At 39.6% G+C, this 16,810-nt stretch overlaps 1 protein-coding gene across 3 annotated transcripts; it reads left to right on the top strand.

Annotated features, from left to right (window-relative positions):
* The first annotated feature begins 6,664 nt into the window (after window positions 1–6,664).
* slc24a1 (solute carrier family 24 member 1) lies at window positions 6,665–16,702 on the top strand. Of its 3 annotated transcripts, none has more exons than XM_082539046.1 (10): window positions 6,665–6,772; window positions 7,986–9,167; window positions 9,932–9,991; window positions 10,223–10,325; window positions 13,231–13,305; window positions 14,330–14,484; window positions 14,601–14,858; window positions 14,948–15,037; window positions 15,684–15,850; window positions 15,969–16,702. In XM_082539046.1, the coding sequence occupies exons 2-10, from the start codon at window positions 8,055–8,057 to the stop codon at window positions 16,216–16,218; spliced, it is 2,271 nt and encodes a 756-aa protein (XP_082395172.1). In that variant the 5' UTR covers window positions 6,665–6,772; window positions 7,986–8,054; the 3' UTR covers window positions 16,219–16,702. The 3 variants fall into 3 exon arrangements, with proteins under 3 accessions (XP_082395172.1, XP_082395173.1, XP_082395171.1); XM_082539047.1 differs by having other exon boundaries at window positions 6,666–6,772; window positions 10,223–10,331; window positions 14,330–14,418; XM_082539045.1 differs by having other exon boundaries at window positions 6,666–6,772; window positions 10,223–10,331.
* The last annotated feature ends 108 nt before the right edge of the window (window positions 16,703–16,810 follow it).

Genomic DNA, 16,810 nt, shown 5'->3' with positions numbered 1-16,810 from the left:
CGGGCCGATAAGCAACGCCCACTTTAAAGCCCTGACCAGTAAAGATTTGGTGGACGCGTTTCAAGGTATCTACCCACATTTTCAAAATACATTTTCACAGTTTAAATATTTTTAAATGTATTTTAGGCTTTCTGGAATCTGCTTTGATGATTAGTTTAAGATGAGACGCTACACATAATCCTATTAGTCGGACCTAAAGTAGGTTATAATGTTTACGGTGAAGACTTTTCCAGCGTCATATCCTATAACTTGAACATTCCTTAGATGTCTGCCACTATGATTAAAAATTATAATATTTGTTTTGATTATCTGAATAGAACAGAACCTCTGAAAATATCCTTATCTGTTGCTGTATTTGAGTTGTAATTGCAAAACAGTTCCTAAACTTTTTGAAGAACCTTTTTTTTAGGTTTTGAAGTGGAAGTGGGAAGTTGGGACTTTTTTTGATTGATTTTTCAAAAATGAATTGTACAAGAGGAAAACGACTGCGGCTGAAAAAGCTTCTTTTTTTTTCCTCTTTGGGACTCTCCTCTGTTCCCTCTGTCAGCTGACTGTCAGTGCCAGACCAGGTTTGCCTCAGAACGGAGAGGATTTCAGGGGGAAATTAACAAAGATACTTGAGGTGGAATCTCTCACTGCAAAGCATGATTATGATCCCCAAGATCAGACGCATGTGGTAGATGATGTGGAAACAACCTCAGATTCCAACATACCCACCACTACTGAGTCTCTATTACTGCAAGTCACAAAAGGGTTTATCTCTGCAGCCTCTAAGCTTCCAAAAGAAATATCTACAGCAGCTCCAGCTCCTCCTGCACCGACCATCCTTCATGCTCATTATCCTCTAGATATCTTTTGGCTGGGTGATCCTTCACCTCATTGGGATCATTTACATGTTTGTGCTGCTGGCGATCTTGTGTGATAAATTCTTTGTTCCTGCTCTCAGGGTAATCAGGGACAAGTTAGCCATCTCCTATGATGTGGTAGGAGCCACCTTCATGGCTGCTGGAATATCCACCCCAAAGCTTTTGGGTTTCTTAATAGGAGTCTTCATCACCCATGACAACTTTTGGCACAGTTGCGGGCTCAGCAGTTTTCAGTGTTTCTTTTGTGAATGGATTGTGTGCTTTGTTTTCTCAGCAAGTTCTCCACCTGTCCTGGTGGCCTCTATTAAGAAATATGTCATTCTACATATTTGACCTCATCGTACTGATCATCTTCTTCCTGGACAATGTCATAATGTGGTGGGAGAGCATGATGCTGGTGGCTTGTTAAACTCTCTATGTCATTTTCATGAAGTTTAACGTGCATATAGAGCACAAACTCAAGACCAAACTCCACAAACACAAGAGCATTTTTAAAGCTATTGCTGCAGAGGAACCTGACAAGGTAAGCTCTCCTTTTCAGAGGTCTTATGTTGAATCAGACAAGAATTGAATCTACTGTTTGGTATTTATGTAATTTTCAAGAGCCTAAAATCTGTATTATCTTGTTTAAAACCCATTGATTTAATGATTTCAACCGTGCCCACAACAATCCTTAACTGACAATATCATCATAAATGTAGTTTCACACATAAACCTCATTTATTGGTCACTGTTAACTGGTTTGTAATGACTGCTTTGATTTAAAAAACCATTTAACCCCAGATGGTATCTACACCAGTGATGTGTTACAATTTTAGTGTATGATTGGGAACAAAACTACAGAGTGTAGTTCATTCAGATGTGTCTGTAAGTATGTTTTGCATCTATTTAAAGAATTAAAAGAATTAACACAAGGATAACATGAATGCCAGGCGTTCACAGAAACATATTAAAAAGTTACCAGTTAGACAAATACAGTGGGGCAAAAAAGTATTTAGTCAGCCACCGATTGTGCAAGTTCCCCCACCTAAAATGATGACAGAGGTCAGTAATTTGCACCAGAGGTACATTTCAACTGTGAGAGACAGAATGTGAAAAAAAAAATCCATGAATCCACATGGTAGGATTTGTAAAGAATTTATTCGTAAATCAGGGTGGAAAATAAGTATTTGGTCAATAACAAAAATACAACTCAATACTTTGTAACATAACCTTTGTTGGCAATAACAGAGGTCAAACGTTTACTATAGGTCTTTACCAGGTTTGCACACACAGTAGCTGGTATTTTGGCCCATTCCTCCATGCAGATCTTCTCGAGAGCAGTGATGTTTTGGGGCTGTCGCCGAGCAACACGGACTTTCAACTCCCGCCACAGATTTTCTATGGGGTTGAGGTCTGGAGACTGGCTAGGCCACTCCAGGACTTTCAAATGCTTCTTACGGAGCCACTCCTTTGTTGCCCGGGCGGTGTGTTTTGGATCATTGTCATGTTGGAAGACCCAGCCTCGTTTCATCTTCAAAGTTCTCACTGATGGAAGGAGGTTTTGGCTCAAAATCTCACGATACATGGCCCCATTCATTCTGTCCTTAACACGGATCAGTCGTCCTGTCCCCTTGGCAGAAAAACAGCCCCATAGCATGATGTTTCCACCCCCATGCTTCACAGTAGGTATGGTGTTCTTGGGATGCAACTCAGTATTCTTCTTCCTCCAAACACGACGAGTTGAGTTTATACCAAAAAGTTCTACTTTGGTTTCATCTGACCACATGACATTCTCCCAATCCTCTGCTGTATCATCCATGTGCTCTCTGGCAAACTTCAGACGGGCCTGGACATGCACTGGCTTCAGCAGCGGAACACGTCTGGCACTGCGGGATTTGATTCCCTGCCGTTGTAGTGTGTTACTGATGGTGACCTTTGTTACTTTGGTCCCAGCTCTCTGCAGGTCATTCACCAGGTCCCCCCGTGTGGTTCTGGGATCTTTGCTCACCGTTCTCATGATCATTTTGACCCCACGGGATGAGATCTTGCGTGGAGCCCCAGATCGAGGGAGATTATCAGTGGTCTTGTATGTCTTCCATTTTCTGATGATTGCTCCCACAGTTGATTTTTTCACACCAAGCTGCTTGCCTATTGTAGATTCACTCTTCCCAGTCTGGTGCAGGTCTACAATACTTTTCCTGGTGTCCTTCGAAAGCTCTTTGGTCTTGGCCATGGCGGAGTTTGGAGTCTGACTGTTTGAGGCTGTGGACAGGTGTCTTTTATACAGATGATGAGTTCAAACAGGTGCCATTCATACAGGTAACGCGTGGGGGACAGAAAAGCTTCTTACAGAAGACGTTACAGGTCTGTGAGAGCCAGAGATTTTCCTTGTTTGAGGTGACCAAATACTTATTTTCCACCCTAATTTACGAATAAATTCTTTACAAATCCTATCATGTGAATTCATGGATTTTTTTTTTTTTCACATTCTGTCTCTCACAGTTGAAGTGTACCTCTGGTGCAAATTACTGACCTCTGTCATCATTTTAAGTGGGGGAACTTGCACAATCGGTGGCTGACTAAATACTTTTTTGCCCCACTGTATGTAGTTGCAACTATGTCAAAAATTGAAATGATACTGTCTGTAAAGTTGCAGCATTGTATAGTCTGTAGCATAAGATGATTAAAAACACGAGGAGAAGGATCAGTCAGTTGATAAGAAGATTGTCTCAAACAGTGGTCTAGTTGTTATTTAAAAAGACAGAAATCATGGTACATATCAGGTACTGTTGCCAGTCATGATTAATGAACTGCTTCCTAGGAGAATCTACCTGAAGGAAATGATGACAACAAAGCCAGAGCTGATGAAAACAGAGTGGAGGAGGATCAAGATGAAAAAACAGAGGAGCCATTGTCTTTACAGTGGCCTGACTCAGGGTGGGAGCAAGCCATCTACCTGCTTAGGCTGCCCGATGTTCGCAAAAAGGTGATAATCAGATTCTTCTTTTTGATTTATTGTTATTTTTATTATTCTTACAGATACTGTAAGTAATCTAGGTGTTTTCCTGGATAGTTCATTTAAGCTGGATAAACAGGTTTCCTCTGTGGTTAAATCTGGCTTTTGTGCCAATTGTGCCAAATTTCCAAGGTCAAACGTTTAATACCGTACAAAGATCTTGAAAAACGTATACATGCCTTTGCGACCTCCAGATTAGATTAATATAACTCTCTCTACTCTGGACTCCAACTCGCTCACCTCCAACGATTAGAGCTTGTTCAGAATGCTGCGGCTCGTCTCCTAACCGGAACTAGAAAGTTTGCCTCCATTACTCCAGTGCTCTCTGATTTACATTGGCTGCCTATTAAATTGCGTATTGATTTTAAAGTTCTGCTGCTTACTTTTAAATGCCTAAACAACCTTTCACCTGACTATCTCACCGACCTCCTCAGTCTCTATACTCCCAGCTGTTCTTTTTGATCATCTGGTCAGTTACTTCTGGCCCAGCCTAGGCACCGTTTGAAGACTAGGGATGATCGTGCCTTTGCCTCTGTAGCACCAAACATCTGGAATAGTCTTCCTGCTACCGTTCGTGCCTCTGACTCCATTCAATCCTTTAAAGCATGCTTGAAAACTTACCAATTCAACCTGGCTTTTCCGACTCTCACCGCTCATTAATTGCTGTATCGTTACTCATTTCTTTGGATTATCCTGAATTCTCCCTATCTCTACTTACTAATGAGTTACAGTGTGTGACCATAGAAATGTTTTATTCATTGGACAAAACTATGCAGTTATCAAGCATATAGACAGCCGTGTAAATAAAAAAAACTAAATAATCAGACATCCGCTCGGAAAATGTATAAATAGTCTTTTCTGAAAAAAACCCCCCAGTGATGGTGTGACTGTGACGTCAGGGGCCCTATATTACGCCCAACAAAATACAAAGGCCTTCTATCCTGCGCACTGACATCCTGTTTGTAAGCCCAAGTAGGCTTGTTGAAAGGGTTCATATACATTTCATAAAGTCAGTGACTTTAAAGAAACTAGAGAACAAAGGCTTGATGCATTAAAGATGATTTCCTGAGAAAAATAACCACAAACCTGAAATTTCAAAAAAAGAACATTGAAAGCCAATGCAGTGTCCCCCTGACACTAATTAAAATTGTGAGGGTGTTATAAAAAAAGATCTTGATCTGTTTATTATTTACAATTTACACAAGTTGGGTTACGATAGTTGAGTCTATTTTAAAGGAGCAACAGAATAGCTGTTTTGGTCAGTGTAACTATTGTTTATGTGTATTATTGTGTATGTTTCACATAGATTCATATAGAGTATATAGATTGTGCCCACTTGTCTGTACTGAATATTGTTATGTGATGTGTATGTTGTAACCTCTGCTGGTGTCTAGGCCATGTCTCTCTTGGAAAAGAGATTAAAATCTCAATTAGCATTTTACCCGGGTAAATAAAAGACTAAGACACAAATCATATAAATCACAGGAACACATGGGACTACACAGTTATTCTGAAAAAGGGTTTCTTTTAAATCCTTAGTGTTTAGGCATAAGCAATAGCTTCACATTGTTAGTTACAGAAACACAGATAATAAATAGTTTAAGAAAACTAAAAAACAGAAGCAAATAATCACAAAAACTGATCAGTACATAAGAAGCTTTTCACCTATGATGTTGATTTTACACCCATTAGTATGTTTTCCAGTTAGTTTAAATTTTGTGATGCATCTCTAACAGTATGTAAAATATTTATGGTTTTATGTTCTAATTAACCTTGTTGTGCATCAGGGGTAGGCAACTCCTGGCCTCGAGTGCTGGAGTCCTGCAGGTTTTAGATATCACCCTTGGTCAACACACCTGAATCAAATGATTAGTTCATTACCAGGCCTCTGGAGAATGTCAAGACATGTTGAGGAGGTAATTTAACAATTTGAATTAGCTGTGTTGGATCAAGGACACATCTAAAACCTGCAGGACACCGGCCCTCGAGGCCTGGAGTTGCCTACCCCTGTTGGCAGGTACACAATCATACACCCCACAATAAACTATTTACCAAATTTCAGCACACATTTTAAAATTAAACCAAAAACCAAAGTTTACTTTTACAAGAACATCTTTCCAAATACATATTTATTTGATCCAAGTGATACCTCCTCTTTTGCTGCAAGATAGATAGCAAGCATATAGTGCATATATGGTTAGAGTGGGACGTAAACAAAGGCTTCAGGTGCATTATATTATCAACCCACGATTAGGAAGCAGGTATGGGAGGAGTCAGTGCTAAAGCTGCGTTCACTCATGGAAATGCATTCACCTACACTAGGGGAGCATTAATCACACATACACGTGACATCACTGATCAAGTCACCACTGAAAGCTGCAAACAGTCTGAATCTAATGGTTGGCTAGTTTTCAGAATATGGCATTCGCCCTTGCAACAGTGTTTTAAGATGCACTACTATTTCATATTCCTATGCTGGAAACACCGGAACAGCAATCCATTAAGGAACGCGTCACTTTATCAGTTATGCACATTGATATGGTACTTATATGTTTTAATATGAAGTTTAAAGGTAGACATACCAGTATAATACGTTTCACTATGTCATCAAAGTTTTTTTCTCTAAACACTGTGGTGTCAAAATACCATTAGACAAAACAAACACTTATTTTGCATTAAACTGAATATTACTAAGGTATACTCACAAGTGAGAGTGCGGTAACGCACATAATCCTCTTAGAAGACTTCAGGTATTAGGTATTATGCTGATCCATTGTGAAGAGTTGTTCTGTGTCCTACATACATAACACTGGCCACTGCAACAGTTTGTTTGTGCCACAATAGCTGACAGTGGAAACCTGTGTTTGGATATGCTTGCACTTATGATTTTGCAAGATGTTATTCTCTGGTAAGTCTGAACCTTTTTGTTCTCTTTGGATAAAGCAATTAGATTGGCTCCTTGCTTTAAATTTTGCATCACAACTCTAGTCTTTCATGTTGTGCAGAAACCAGCATTATGCAAAGAAAGTAACTGTAACACTTTATAAATGGATCTATGAATACAGTGGGGAAAATAATAATTTGATGATCTGCTGAATTTGTTTGTTTTCTCGTTTTCAAAGAAATAAACAGTCTCTGATATTTATGGTTGTTTTTTTTTCAATGGAGAGACACACAATATCAACAAAAACTCCAGAAAAAAATGACATAGAACAAATTAGCCACTCTTTAGTTGCCTTGTATGTTTTGGATCATTGTCATGCTGGAAGACCCATCCACAACCTCTCTTCAGTGCTCTAGCTGAGGCAAGGACATTCTTGTCCAAGATTTTGTGGTACGCAGCCCCGTCCTTTTGTCCCTCAATGAGAGGATCTCTCCTGTACCCAAAACATAATGTTTCCACCACCGTGTTTCCACCAAGGTGAGTCGAGTTGAGGCCAAAGAGCTTGATGTTTATTTCATCTGACCACAGCAATTTATCCCAAGCCTTCTTTAAATTGTTTAGATCTTTACTGGCAAACTTCACATGAGCCTATACATGTGGCTTCCTTATTAGAGTTACTTTGAAGCTCCTCACAGAGGGTGATTGAGGGTCATTTTCTGTGTCTTACATTTCCTAATAGTCACATCAAGTGTTGTCACCTTCCCACCAAGCTTTTTGCTGATGGTCTTGTAGCCCGTCCCTGCCTTGTGCAGGTCTGTAATCTTGCTCCTGACATTCTTTGACAGCACTTTACTCTTTAGCCTGTGGGAATGCAGAGGTTGGAATGGAAGAAACTGATTATGTGGACGATTGTGCTTCATGCACATAACTATTTAAGAACAGAAGTATCAAATCTTTATTTCGCTCAGTGACATGCAAATGACTTTATAACCTTTATATAATGTGTTTTGTTTGATATTCTGTCTCTCTTTGTTAAACTAAAACTACCATAAAAAAACAGATTTAATTTTGTTGTAAGTGAGCAAACAAATAATTGTTTTCCCCATGATAATACTGTGACACATAATAATGGATACATTTTAGTTATGAATAGTCCAAATGCCTTGAAATACATGTATACTATTAATATCTTTTCCAAATGCAATTTTATCCCTGTTTTTCCTTTACTGTACTATAGACTGGGTATTCCATGGATTTGAAGATGTGAAATGAGTCACATCACTGGAGTTTTGAATTCTGCCACCCCATGGTCTTCTGGGGAGAGAACTGGACTCCACCAAATTTTATTTATGCACCTTATTTCAACCTAGCCAAAAGCAACACCTGCTGCTGGAGAAAAATGTATTGTACCAGAAGGAAGCGACTGCAGCTGAGCCGAGTTCTTTTTCTCCTCTCTGGGGTTTTCCTCTGTACCCTCTACCAGCTGACCATCAGCACTAGACTGTACGAGCCTTTGGCAATGCCTCAAATTGCACAGGATAGTGGGGAAGGTTCAGCAGAGGGGGTTGAGGAGATTGCAGATCTGGGAAAGGCTCTAACTACAGCATATGATTTAGAGCAAACTGAGCAAAGAAACACAACGTATGATGTCCATAATGCAACTACAACTTCAGTATCCACAACATCTACCACTACTGAATCGCCATTATTGCCAACAACAAATCGGACTCTTGTGCATTGCATCTATGTGGCACCTGAACTTCCGGAAACACCCACGCCAGCTCCTCCTACAACTACCGTCCCACCAGCCTTTCCGGGTGAAGCGCCACATATGAAGGGTGATTACCCAGAGGACATTTTTTCAATCGAAGATCGCAGACGTGGCTGGGTGACCCTTCACATTATTGGGATGATGTACATGTTTGTGTCACTTGCAATTGTGTGTGATGAGTTTTTTGTTCCTGCTCTCGGGGTAATCACAAACAAGTTGGCAATCTCTGATGATGTGGCTGGAGCCACCTTCATGGCCGCCGGAGGTTCTGCCCCTGAGCTTTTTACCTCTTTGATAGGAGTCTTCATTGCCCACAGCAACGTGGGTATTGGCACAATTGTGGGCTCAGCAGTTTTCAATATTTTGTTTGTGATTGGAATGTGTGCTTTGTTTTCTCGGGAGATTCTCCATCTGACCTGGTGGCCTCTATTCAGAGATGTGTCATTCTACATACTTGGCCTCATCTTTCTAATTATCTTCTTCCTGGATAATGTCATAATGTGGTGGGAGAGCATGATGCTGGTGGCTTGTTACACTGTCTATGTCATTTTCATGAAGTTTAATGTGCAAATAGAGCGTGCATTCAAGACCCAACTCCACAAACACAAGAGCATTGTCAAAGTTATTGCTGTAGAGGAACCTGACAAGGTAAGATCTCCTATTAAAGAATTCATCAAAGCTCTTATCCTCAGTCAGACAACTAATAAGTCTGTTGTCTGATATCTATATTGAAAAGTTTTCTCCATTTTCACCCAAACCCATAAACTACTGGTAACAGAAAACAACCTAATGAAACTTTTGAAGAGCTAGGCATACTAGCTAGGTATTAATGCATTCCTGCTGGAGAGACATAAATCAGCAGATTTTAAGATATTTAACTAGTAGAGGTTTTTGTAGGGATTATTATTAGCAACTAGAAAGCAGTTTCGTCACATGATATATACGTAGCTTTTTATAAAAACAAAAACACCCCAAAGCTAATCAGCTGCAGCAAATGAATGCTTTCCAGAGTTATAGCTCCTTTAGCATCCATGTATAGCGTGTCCAAACCTAAACAGTGTGACTGAGGCTTAACTTACACCAAGTAAAGGGTTTAAGGGTTTGTTCATACTCAGGGTTTTTGAGGGTGGGACTCCCAAAAAGAGAACATTTTATTCCTTGTTGAAAATGCTATTTCATATCATTTAGAATCATTAATAATTATTTTATGGGGATAATGGATACAATAAAAATACTGTCATCCTCTGCATTTAAAAAAAAAAAAATCTGACATCATCAAGTCAGGCAGCGTGTGCAATGAGTGAACTAGTAATGCATTAAATTATAGCACTAATATAAAATCTACCAGAATGAACTTTGTTTTATCTCTGCCACTGAATGATCATCACTGAACAAAACATTGTTGCACACAGACTAATGGAAACGGTGAGGATAATGCCCCTCCTGCTCCAGAGGACAAGAATCTTTTAAAGGTAAAAATCAATTCACCAACCAATAAACTGCAAGAAGAAAGTCACAAAAAAATTCTTTATACCCTTCAGACTCACAGTCTTATTTTGTAAATAATTAAGACAAGTGCTAGCTCCCTGCACTAGTTAAGAAAAAAAAAACAGCCACTATATCCACTATTGCATGTTTAACAGTGATGGGCTATTATCTGTACAGTGACTAGTTATCATGACCTCAGCCGTCTCTTTCCCCAGTTGAAGCCATCCCTTCAGCGAGGGGGGAGTTCTGCTTCTTTACACAACAGCACAATGAGAAACACCATCTTCCAACTCATGATTCATACATTAGACCCTATAGGTAATGGTGAGTACTATTTGATAGTTGTGAATACTGTTTGATGACTGATAACTGTGTACCAAGTGCTTTTATAATAGCTGTCTGAGTACTATGTCCTTCTCATTCTAAAATGGATTAGCAAAGTGTCCCACATGAAGGCAGCACTAAGTCCAGATTGATACTAAGCAGATAAATACCTACCTCAGTCTGTAGAGGGATCCATTTAGAGGCCTGTAGGAGAACAGGAAGAATATCACCAGGGTATAGCTGCAATACACTCTAGAAAAAGTCAGTTAGTGCATGATGACCAGTGTTGGGTAAGTCACTTTAAATTAGTAACTTAGTTACATTACTAGTTACTTCTATCAAAAGTAACTCAGTTACTTCAAGTTAATCGTTACTTTCAAAGTAACTAGTTACTAGGGAAAGTAACTTTGGTTTTACTCAGAATTCTCTTGTTAATGTGTTGCTTCCATAACTGGATACCCAGCAAGATTGCCAGTCTTCTAGCTTGCTTACTTGCCACAAGTGCACTGTGCCACCTACCAATAGAAAGGAAAAAATGATGTGCATATTTCCATGAGAGAAATCCCACACCTGGAGAAATCCCACACCGTTGACCGCCGCCACGATTCTAGCCTACGTCACAGCGTCATGTGCGCTTTTTACATCCAACACAAAAACTACAGTCGTGGTGCTTTCGATTGTACTCAGAACTCAGAAATTCTGCCTTCTGAATAGGAAGATGTAGGTAACACCAGACTGCAGATGAGCTGCATACAGGGCTGGACTGGTTCATCAAGAGTTGGGAGTTCGCCTTGTAATCGGAAGGTTGCCGGTTCGAGCCCCAGCTTGGTCAGTCTCGGTCGTTGTGTCCTTGGGCAAGACACTTCACCCGTTGCCTACTGGTGGTGGTCAGAGGGCCCGGTGGCGCCAGTGTCCGGCAGCCTCACCTCTGTCAGTGCGCCCCAGGGTGGCTGTGGCTACAACGTAGCTTGACATCACCAGTGTGTGAATGTGTGTGTGAATGGGTGGATGAATGGGTGGATGACTGGTTGTGTAAAGCGCTTTGGGGTCCTTAGGGACTAGTAAAGCGCTATACAAATACAGGCCATTTACCATTTAAACTCCATCTAAACTTGGTTTATTTCTGACCCAGATGGACTGCAGGTTATAACTTCTTACCTGAAGTTCAGTTCACCTGACACTCGGACCGGCGGCCGCCTCGGTTCTCTGCTCCTCCTTTCCCTCATCCACCTGCTGGCTTCCACCACTTGCTAATGTTACTGAATCTGTGGAAGCTGCGATAGCCACCACACGAAGTAACGAATAACGACCCTATCTAAATCCCAGTAACGATTAATGCGTTCCTGATTTTGGCATAATAACTAGTTACCGTGCTCGTTACCACAATAATACCGTAGTTACTGTAACGTGTTACTTAATAACGTTAGTCCCTACACTGATGATGACGGGGTTTTCTTTCCCTTAAATTAGTTAAAATGCAATGATTTAGAAGATGTAAGCTGGGTTGACAGTGTGATGATGGGCTGACCTATCCAGATTTGACATTTGAGAAAATGGTTACAAAGATTATCTATGTTATACGTTTGAGCTGAAAATTCCCTTTAGCCATGAATGCTTTGTAATCTGAAAGCGGAAAGGTACTATAGATGTGCAAGGGTCTGTACGAGCTAGCAACTAGCTATGAAATGAAGATATATTTAGAATAAAAATAGTCCAGAACACAACACCTTCTTCCTGTTTTTACTGTTGTTATTCCCACCCCAGACACATCTGGCCAATAAGCAGGCTGAATATTCTCACGCTCGATCTGATATTGCTTAGTGGTCTTCAACTAGGAGTCTTCAACTCCTAGTGTGAATGTGATCCGACAGTGATTCAAGCCATGGCTTGAATCACTGTCGGATCACATTCACACTATGAACAAACTTCAAGGAGTTCATTTGCACCAAGACCACCTCCTCTAAAGGCTCTTGGTGTGGTTACTGTGTTCACATCTGCACAAACATACTGCATGAAGGGGGGAAATGAACCAGAGTTTGATTTAAATGGGCTAAACACAGCAGGCATGAAAACACCCTGAGATCCATCCAAGAAACATCAGTGACAGAAGTAATTCTGTAAAGCAATAATTTTTAGTCAATCAAACCTTTTCTCATGTCTGGGGAGCACTATCAATAGAAATACTCTACTCTGTTATTATGTACCTTGGGATGAGTGTATTTAGTCCAAAATATGAGAAGTTGAAAAAACTGACTGCTGACGCTGTCTTTCTGTGGTTTTTGCTGTACTACTGGTAATATTAATAATTATTTTAGCCTCATTGTGAGGAATGGCTGTGTGGTGGACGCAGATGAACAGTCCAGTCTTTGTTTATCCCCCCTTTTCATCATAGCAATTTATTAGTGTGCCGTATTTGCAATCAAACTAAGGCAAGAAGTTTAGTATAAAGCAAAAGAAAAACAAGTAACCTCAACTTAAACACTGATTATCCAAAAAGTAAAATAAACTATTAAGATAGCAATTCTGTAGTACATCCATTGTGGCCTACTCACCATTATGACCTAACATGCAATGCTTCTGGAAAGTAGCTGACCATATAGTCAGTAGCTCCTCCCACTCCAGGAAATGACAATTAAATATCAGTTAAATACTAAATTAACTTATAGTAGTTCTCAATCTAAAGTGCAGTCTGATGAAAAGATGAGCAATAAGTTAATCAAATACAAATCTTAACCACCAACATTTTCAATCAGGCTCTCTTTAGGGTTTCATGACTACCGTAATATAGCAGCAATATACACATAATGAATCTAAATTAAAAGCACTTTGTACTGTGTTTAGGGCCCTCCGTGTGACGTCTGTGATTCTAATTTTATTTTGCCACTTTGTGTGTTTGTAGGGAAATTTAAGGAGAAAGCTGAAACTCTGAACAGCGTGGCAAGAAAGAAATCAGACGCCAAAGACAAAAGTGAAGGTAACATTGAAGGATGTGAGCGTCATTCACTGACTAGAGACTGACACCTGCTTAGTATCATTATCAATAGCTGGTCTGCAAAGCATTAAAATGACATGCGCAAAATGACTTAAAAAAAAAATAAAATAGGTTTTTTGTTCAACATCAGTAGATGTCGCTATATGCCAACTATCATAATAAAACAACTGTTTCCCCATTGTAGTAATATTTTAGCTTATACCTTGGAAACAGTTAGTACACACTAGTTAAAAAAAATATATATATATACTGTATGACGGTGGCGTGACTTTTACACAAAGGCAAGCAGAGATTCCCCAGCCTCCAGAATACACAAACAAACATATTATTCCACTTTTTAACAGTTTAACTAGTTAAACTGGAACAGATTAAAACATACCATTTTTGCTGTCTGTCTGCACTTTACATGGATGTCTTCAGCTTTTGGCACTCTTTCCTGACTGAAGAATTTTAAAATATTATTACTTTTATAACTGAATATCTACTATATTACCAAATATTACTTGCTAACAAACTGAGAATGACAGGAGGTGGAGGAATTTGCCAAATAACATTTTAGCAAAAAAGTAATAAAACAACATGGTCAGAGCAGCCCTCTCCACCGTCATCACAGCTTTCCTTGTGAATGTAAGGAAGTATTAACAATGTTTTTAACATTTCTCTGCATCACACGTTGGCCAAGGTGGTTAGCAAGACGAAACTCATCTGTTAGGATGCTAAATCACTGAAGCTTGTTTACTTGTTAATGCTAGCTTTATGTTTTTTTTTTTATTTGACATATTTGACATGTCAAATTGCATGTACAAACCAAGTGCATATAACTATGCAGAGAACTCAAGGAATGTATAGGTATATAGCTAAGAAGACAGTGAGTGAATTCAGCTAATGCATTGACTGCAGTTCTTCCTGTAATCAGTCCTGAAGTCTTAAATGAAATTAAAATCTTCCAGATAACTGCATAAGGGCCCGCAGTTATTAAGCAAACTCTTTGGGATTCCTTTCACAGATGGTGGGGAAAAAACTGAGCAGAGCAAAGAGTCAGAACCAACACCAGCTGCAGAAGAAGAAAAGAAGGAGCAGCCAGAGGACAAGAAGGTACTCTCCAACCATGTCCTGGTGGCTTTCAAAAAGCCCAGAAGTCAGTCTTTGATTCCTGTCTATGTAAGAGTCAATGCACAGATCAATGATACAACTTGTGGGCACCTGCTTCCTTAGGATGGTTTGACTTTTGTTTCTTTTTATCATATGTTTTAATTGCGGTATCTTTCCTACTTCAGGAAGATGTACCAGCAAAAGATGAAGGGTCAGGAGAGTCAGACGACTCTGAGAGCGACGAAGAGGACAGCGATGATGAAAGTGACGAGTCCAGTGAAGATGAGGATGATGATGAGGATAAAGACGAAGAAGAAGATGAAAAAGACGATGAACCTCTGTCTTTAGAATGGCCCGATACACGTCGAAAGCAAGCAACCTACCTCTTCCTGTTGCCCATAGTTTTCCCTCTGTGGCTTACCGTCCCAGATGTTCGCAACCCGGTGAGAGATACCATAATATTTCTGATATCAGCTGTGGTAATTTAAATCATGCTGCATTTTGCTTTTCCATAACTCACTTTGTCCTATAGAAATCCAGAAAATTCTTTGTTGTCACCTTCCTGGGCTCTATTCTATGGATTGCTATCTTCTCGTACCTCATGGTGTGGTGGGCCCATCAGGTCAGTTACTTTAGATACAAATACTCTGCTTTGTTTCCTGTTGATGTGCATTGACACACAGTATCACTTAACTCATTCACTGCCAGCCATTTTCAAATCAGGTAACTCCCCACTGCCAGGGTTTTTGAGCATTTTTACTCATTTTTGAAGAGCCACAGAAAACTGTGTGTTATGATCATATAAACGCTGAACCTACCAAAATGAAGAACAGACTCTCTTCTTTCATCCAAAAAATAAAGCTTGTTTCTACCATTTTCCATTCTTTAGTAATCAGCTGTAGAAGAGAGGTGGGTTCCACCAAAAATGCCTGTTTTGACCAAAAAAAGGGAGAAAACGATCTTTTTGTGAAAAATACATTTCAAGCAGAACACTAATATTTCTTGCTTTGTGACACCTCTAACATATAAAATAGTTTTTCACTTCTATAAAACAGAAATAACACTGAGAAAGGTTATGTTTTATCAAAACAATTTATTTACAAATATATGAAAAAATAAAATTCACTGACAAGCTGCCCGAGGTTGTATTCTAGCCCCTCCCATTGAAAAACGTAATTGACGTCTATAGACGTCAATGGCAGTGAATGAGTTAAAAGATCTGTGTAAACTAAAAGCTGAGCACCTAAAAATCTTGTTCATCTTCCTAGGTGGGTGAGACTATTGGCATCTCAGAGGAAATTATGGGCCTGACTATACTGGCTGCGGGGACCTCCATCCCTGACCTCATTACCAGTGTGATTGTGGCTCGTAAAGGCCTGGGAGACATGGCTGTGTCTAGCTCTGTGGGCAGTAACATCTTTGACATCACTGTGGGGTGAGCCTCTATAGCTGGATCGTCATCAATTTCGTTTTTAAAGCTGCTTAACACAAACTTTAATAATTCCTTTCTCTCCCTTTTCTTTATGTTTTTTCACTATCATTTTATTTAAAAGTCTCCCAGTCCCTTGGCTCCTGTACTCAGCCATCCATAGTTTTGGTCCAGTGGCTGTCAGCAGCAATGGGCTCTTTTGTGCCATTGTGCTGCTCTTCCTCATGCTCCTCTTTGTCATCATCTCCATTGCTTCCTGTAACTGGAAGATGAATAAGGTGCTGGGTTTCACCATGTTCCTCCTCTACTTTATCTTCTTGGTGCTCAGTGTTATGTTGGAAGATCGTATCATCATCTGCCCAGTTTCCATCTAATTCTTTCTGCTGAACTGTTAACCTTTTTGGGAAAGGATCTCACGAGCATAGACCTGGATATCTATAGGAAACATTCAGAAAGCTACGTGCTCTGCATTGTTACCAGTGAAGTGTCTGGTATGTCAGCAGCAATAAAGCGTTTTCTAGAACCCGATACTCACTTATAGAAATGATGGCAGCTTTTAAATTGATTTTCGTAGTACACGGGGAGATGCATGACTACTGTCTAATACAGTGTAGATTTTGCGGTGTAAGACCTAACAGAGATGTTAATGGGTTTTTTATGCACTGTCTATGAAATGCAAGTAAAAGTGTTAGTTTGTGGACACATTTTGAAAAATGTAGGCTACTAAATGTGTATTTTGTATCATCGTAAGTAAATGATTTTGTAAGAATCATGATAGGGACCCTGAGCTTGCTTGAACTTTTTTTTCAAAAATCATGAAAAATCATTGAAAAAATAAAAAATAAATCAAACACAACATCCATAGAATAAATGTCTTTATTCATAAATGAAGTCAAACTATACATCCACCTAAGGAAGAAATTTCATTTCTTTTCTTTATGTAAAAATCATACAAATCAGTATCTG

Source organism: Aulonocara stuartgranti, assembly GCF_965226115.1.
Source record: "Aulonocara stuartgranti genome assembly, chromosome: 7".
Classification (NCBI taxonomy): domain Eukaryota; kingdom Metazoa; phylum Chordata; class Actinopteri; order Cichliformes; family Cichlidae; genus Aulonocara; species Aulonocara stuartgranti.
The sequence above is the reverse complement of the archived record's forward strand: the minus strand, read 5'-3'. Positions and strand labels throughout refer to the sequence as shown.

Excerpts from the sequence above, each read along its gene's own strand:
- slc24a1 (XM_082539045.1), top strand. The coding sequence starts at position 8,055 with ATGGTCTTCTGGGGAGAGAACTGGACTCCACCAAATTTTATTTATGCA. Across the intron at positions 14,859-14,947 it reads TCCCAGATGTTCGCAACCCG|AAATCCAGAAAATTCTTTGT; the intron begins GTGAGAGATACC and ends TTTGTCCTATAG. Across the intron at positions 15,038-15,683 it reads TGGTGTGGTGGGCCCATCAG|GTGGGTGAGACTATTGGCAT; the intron begins GTCAGTTACTTT and ends TCATCTTCCTAG.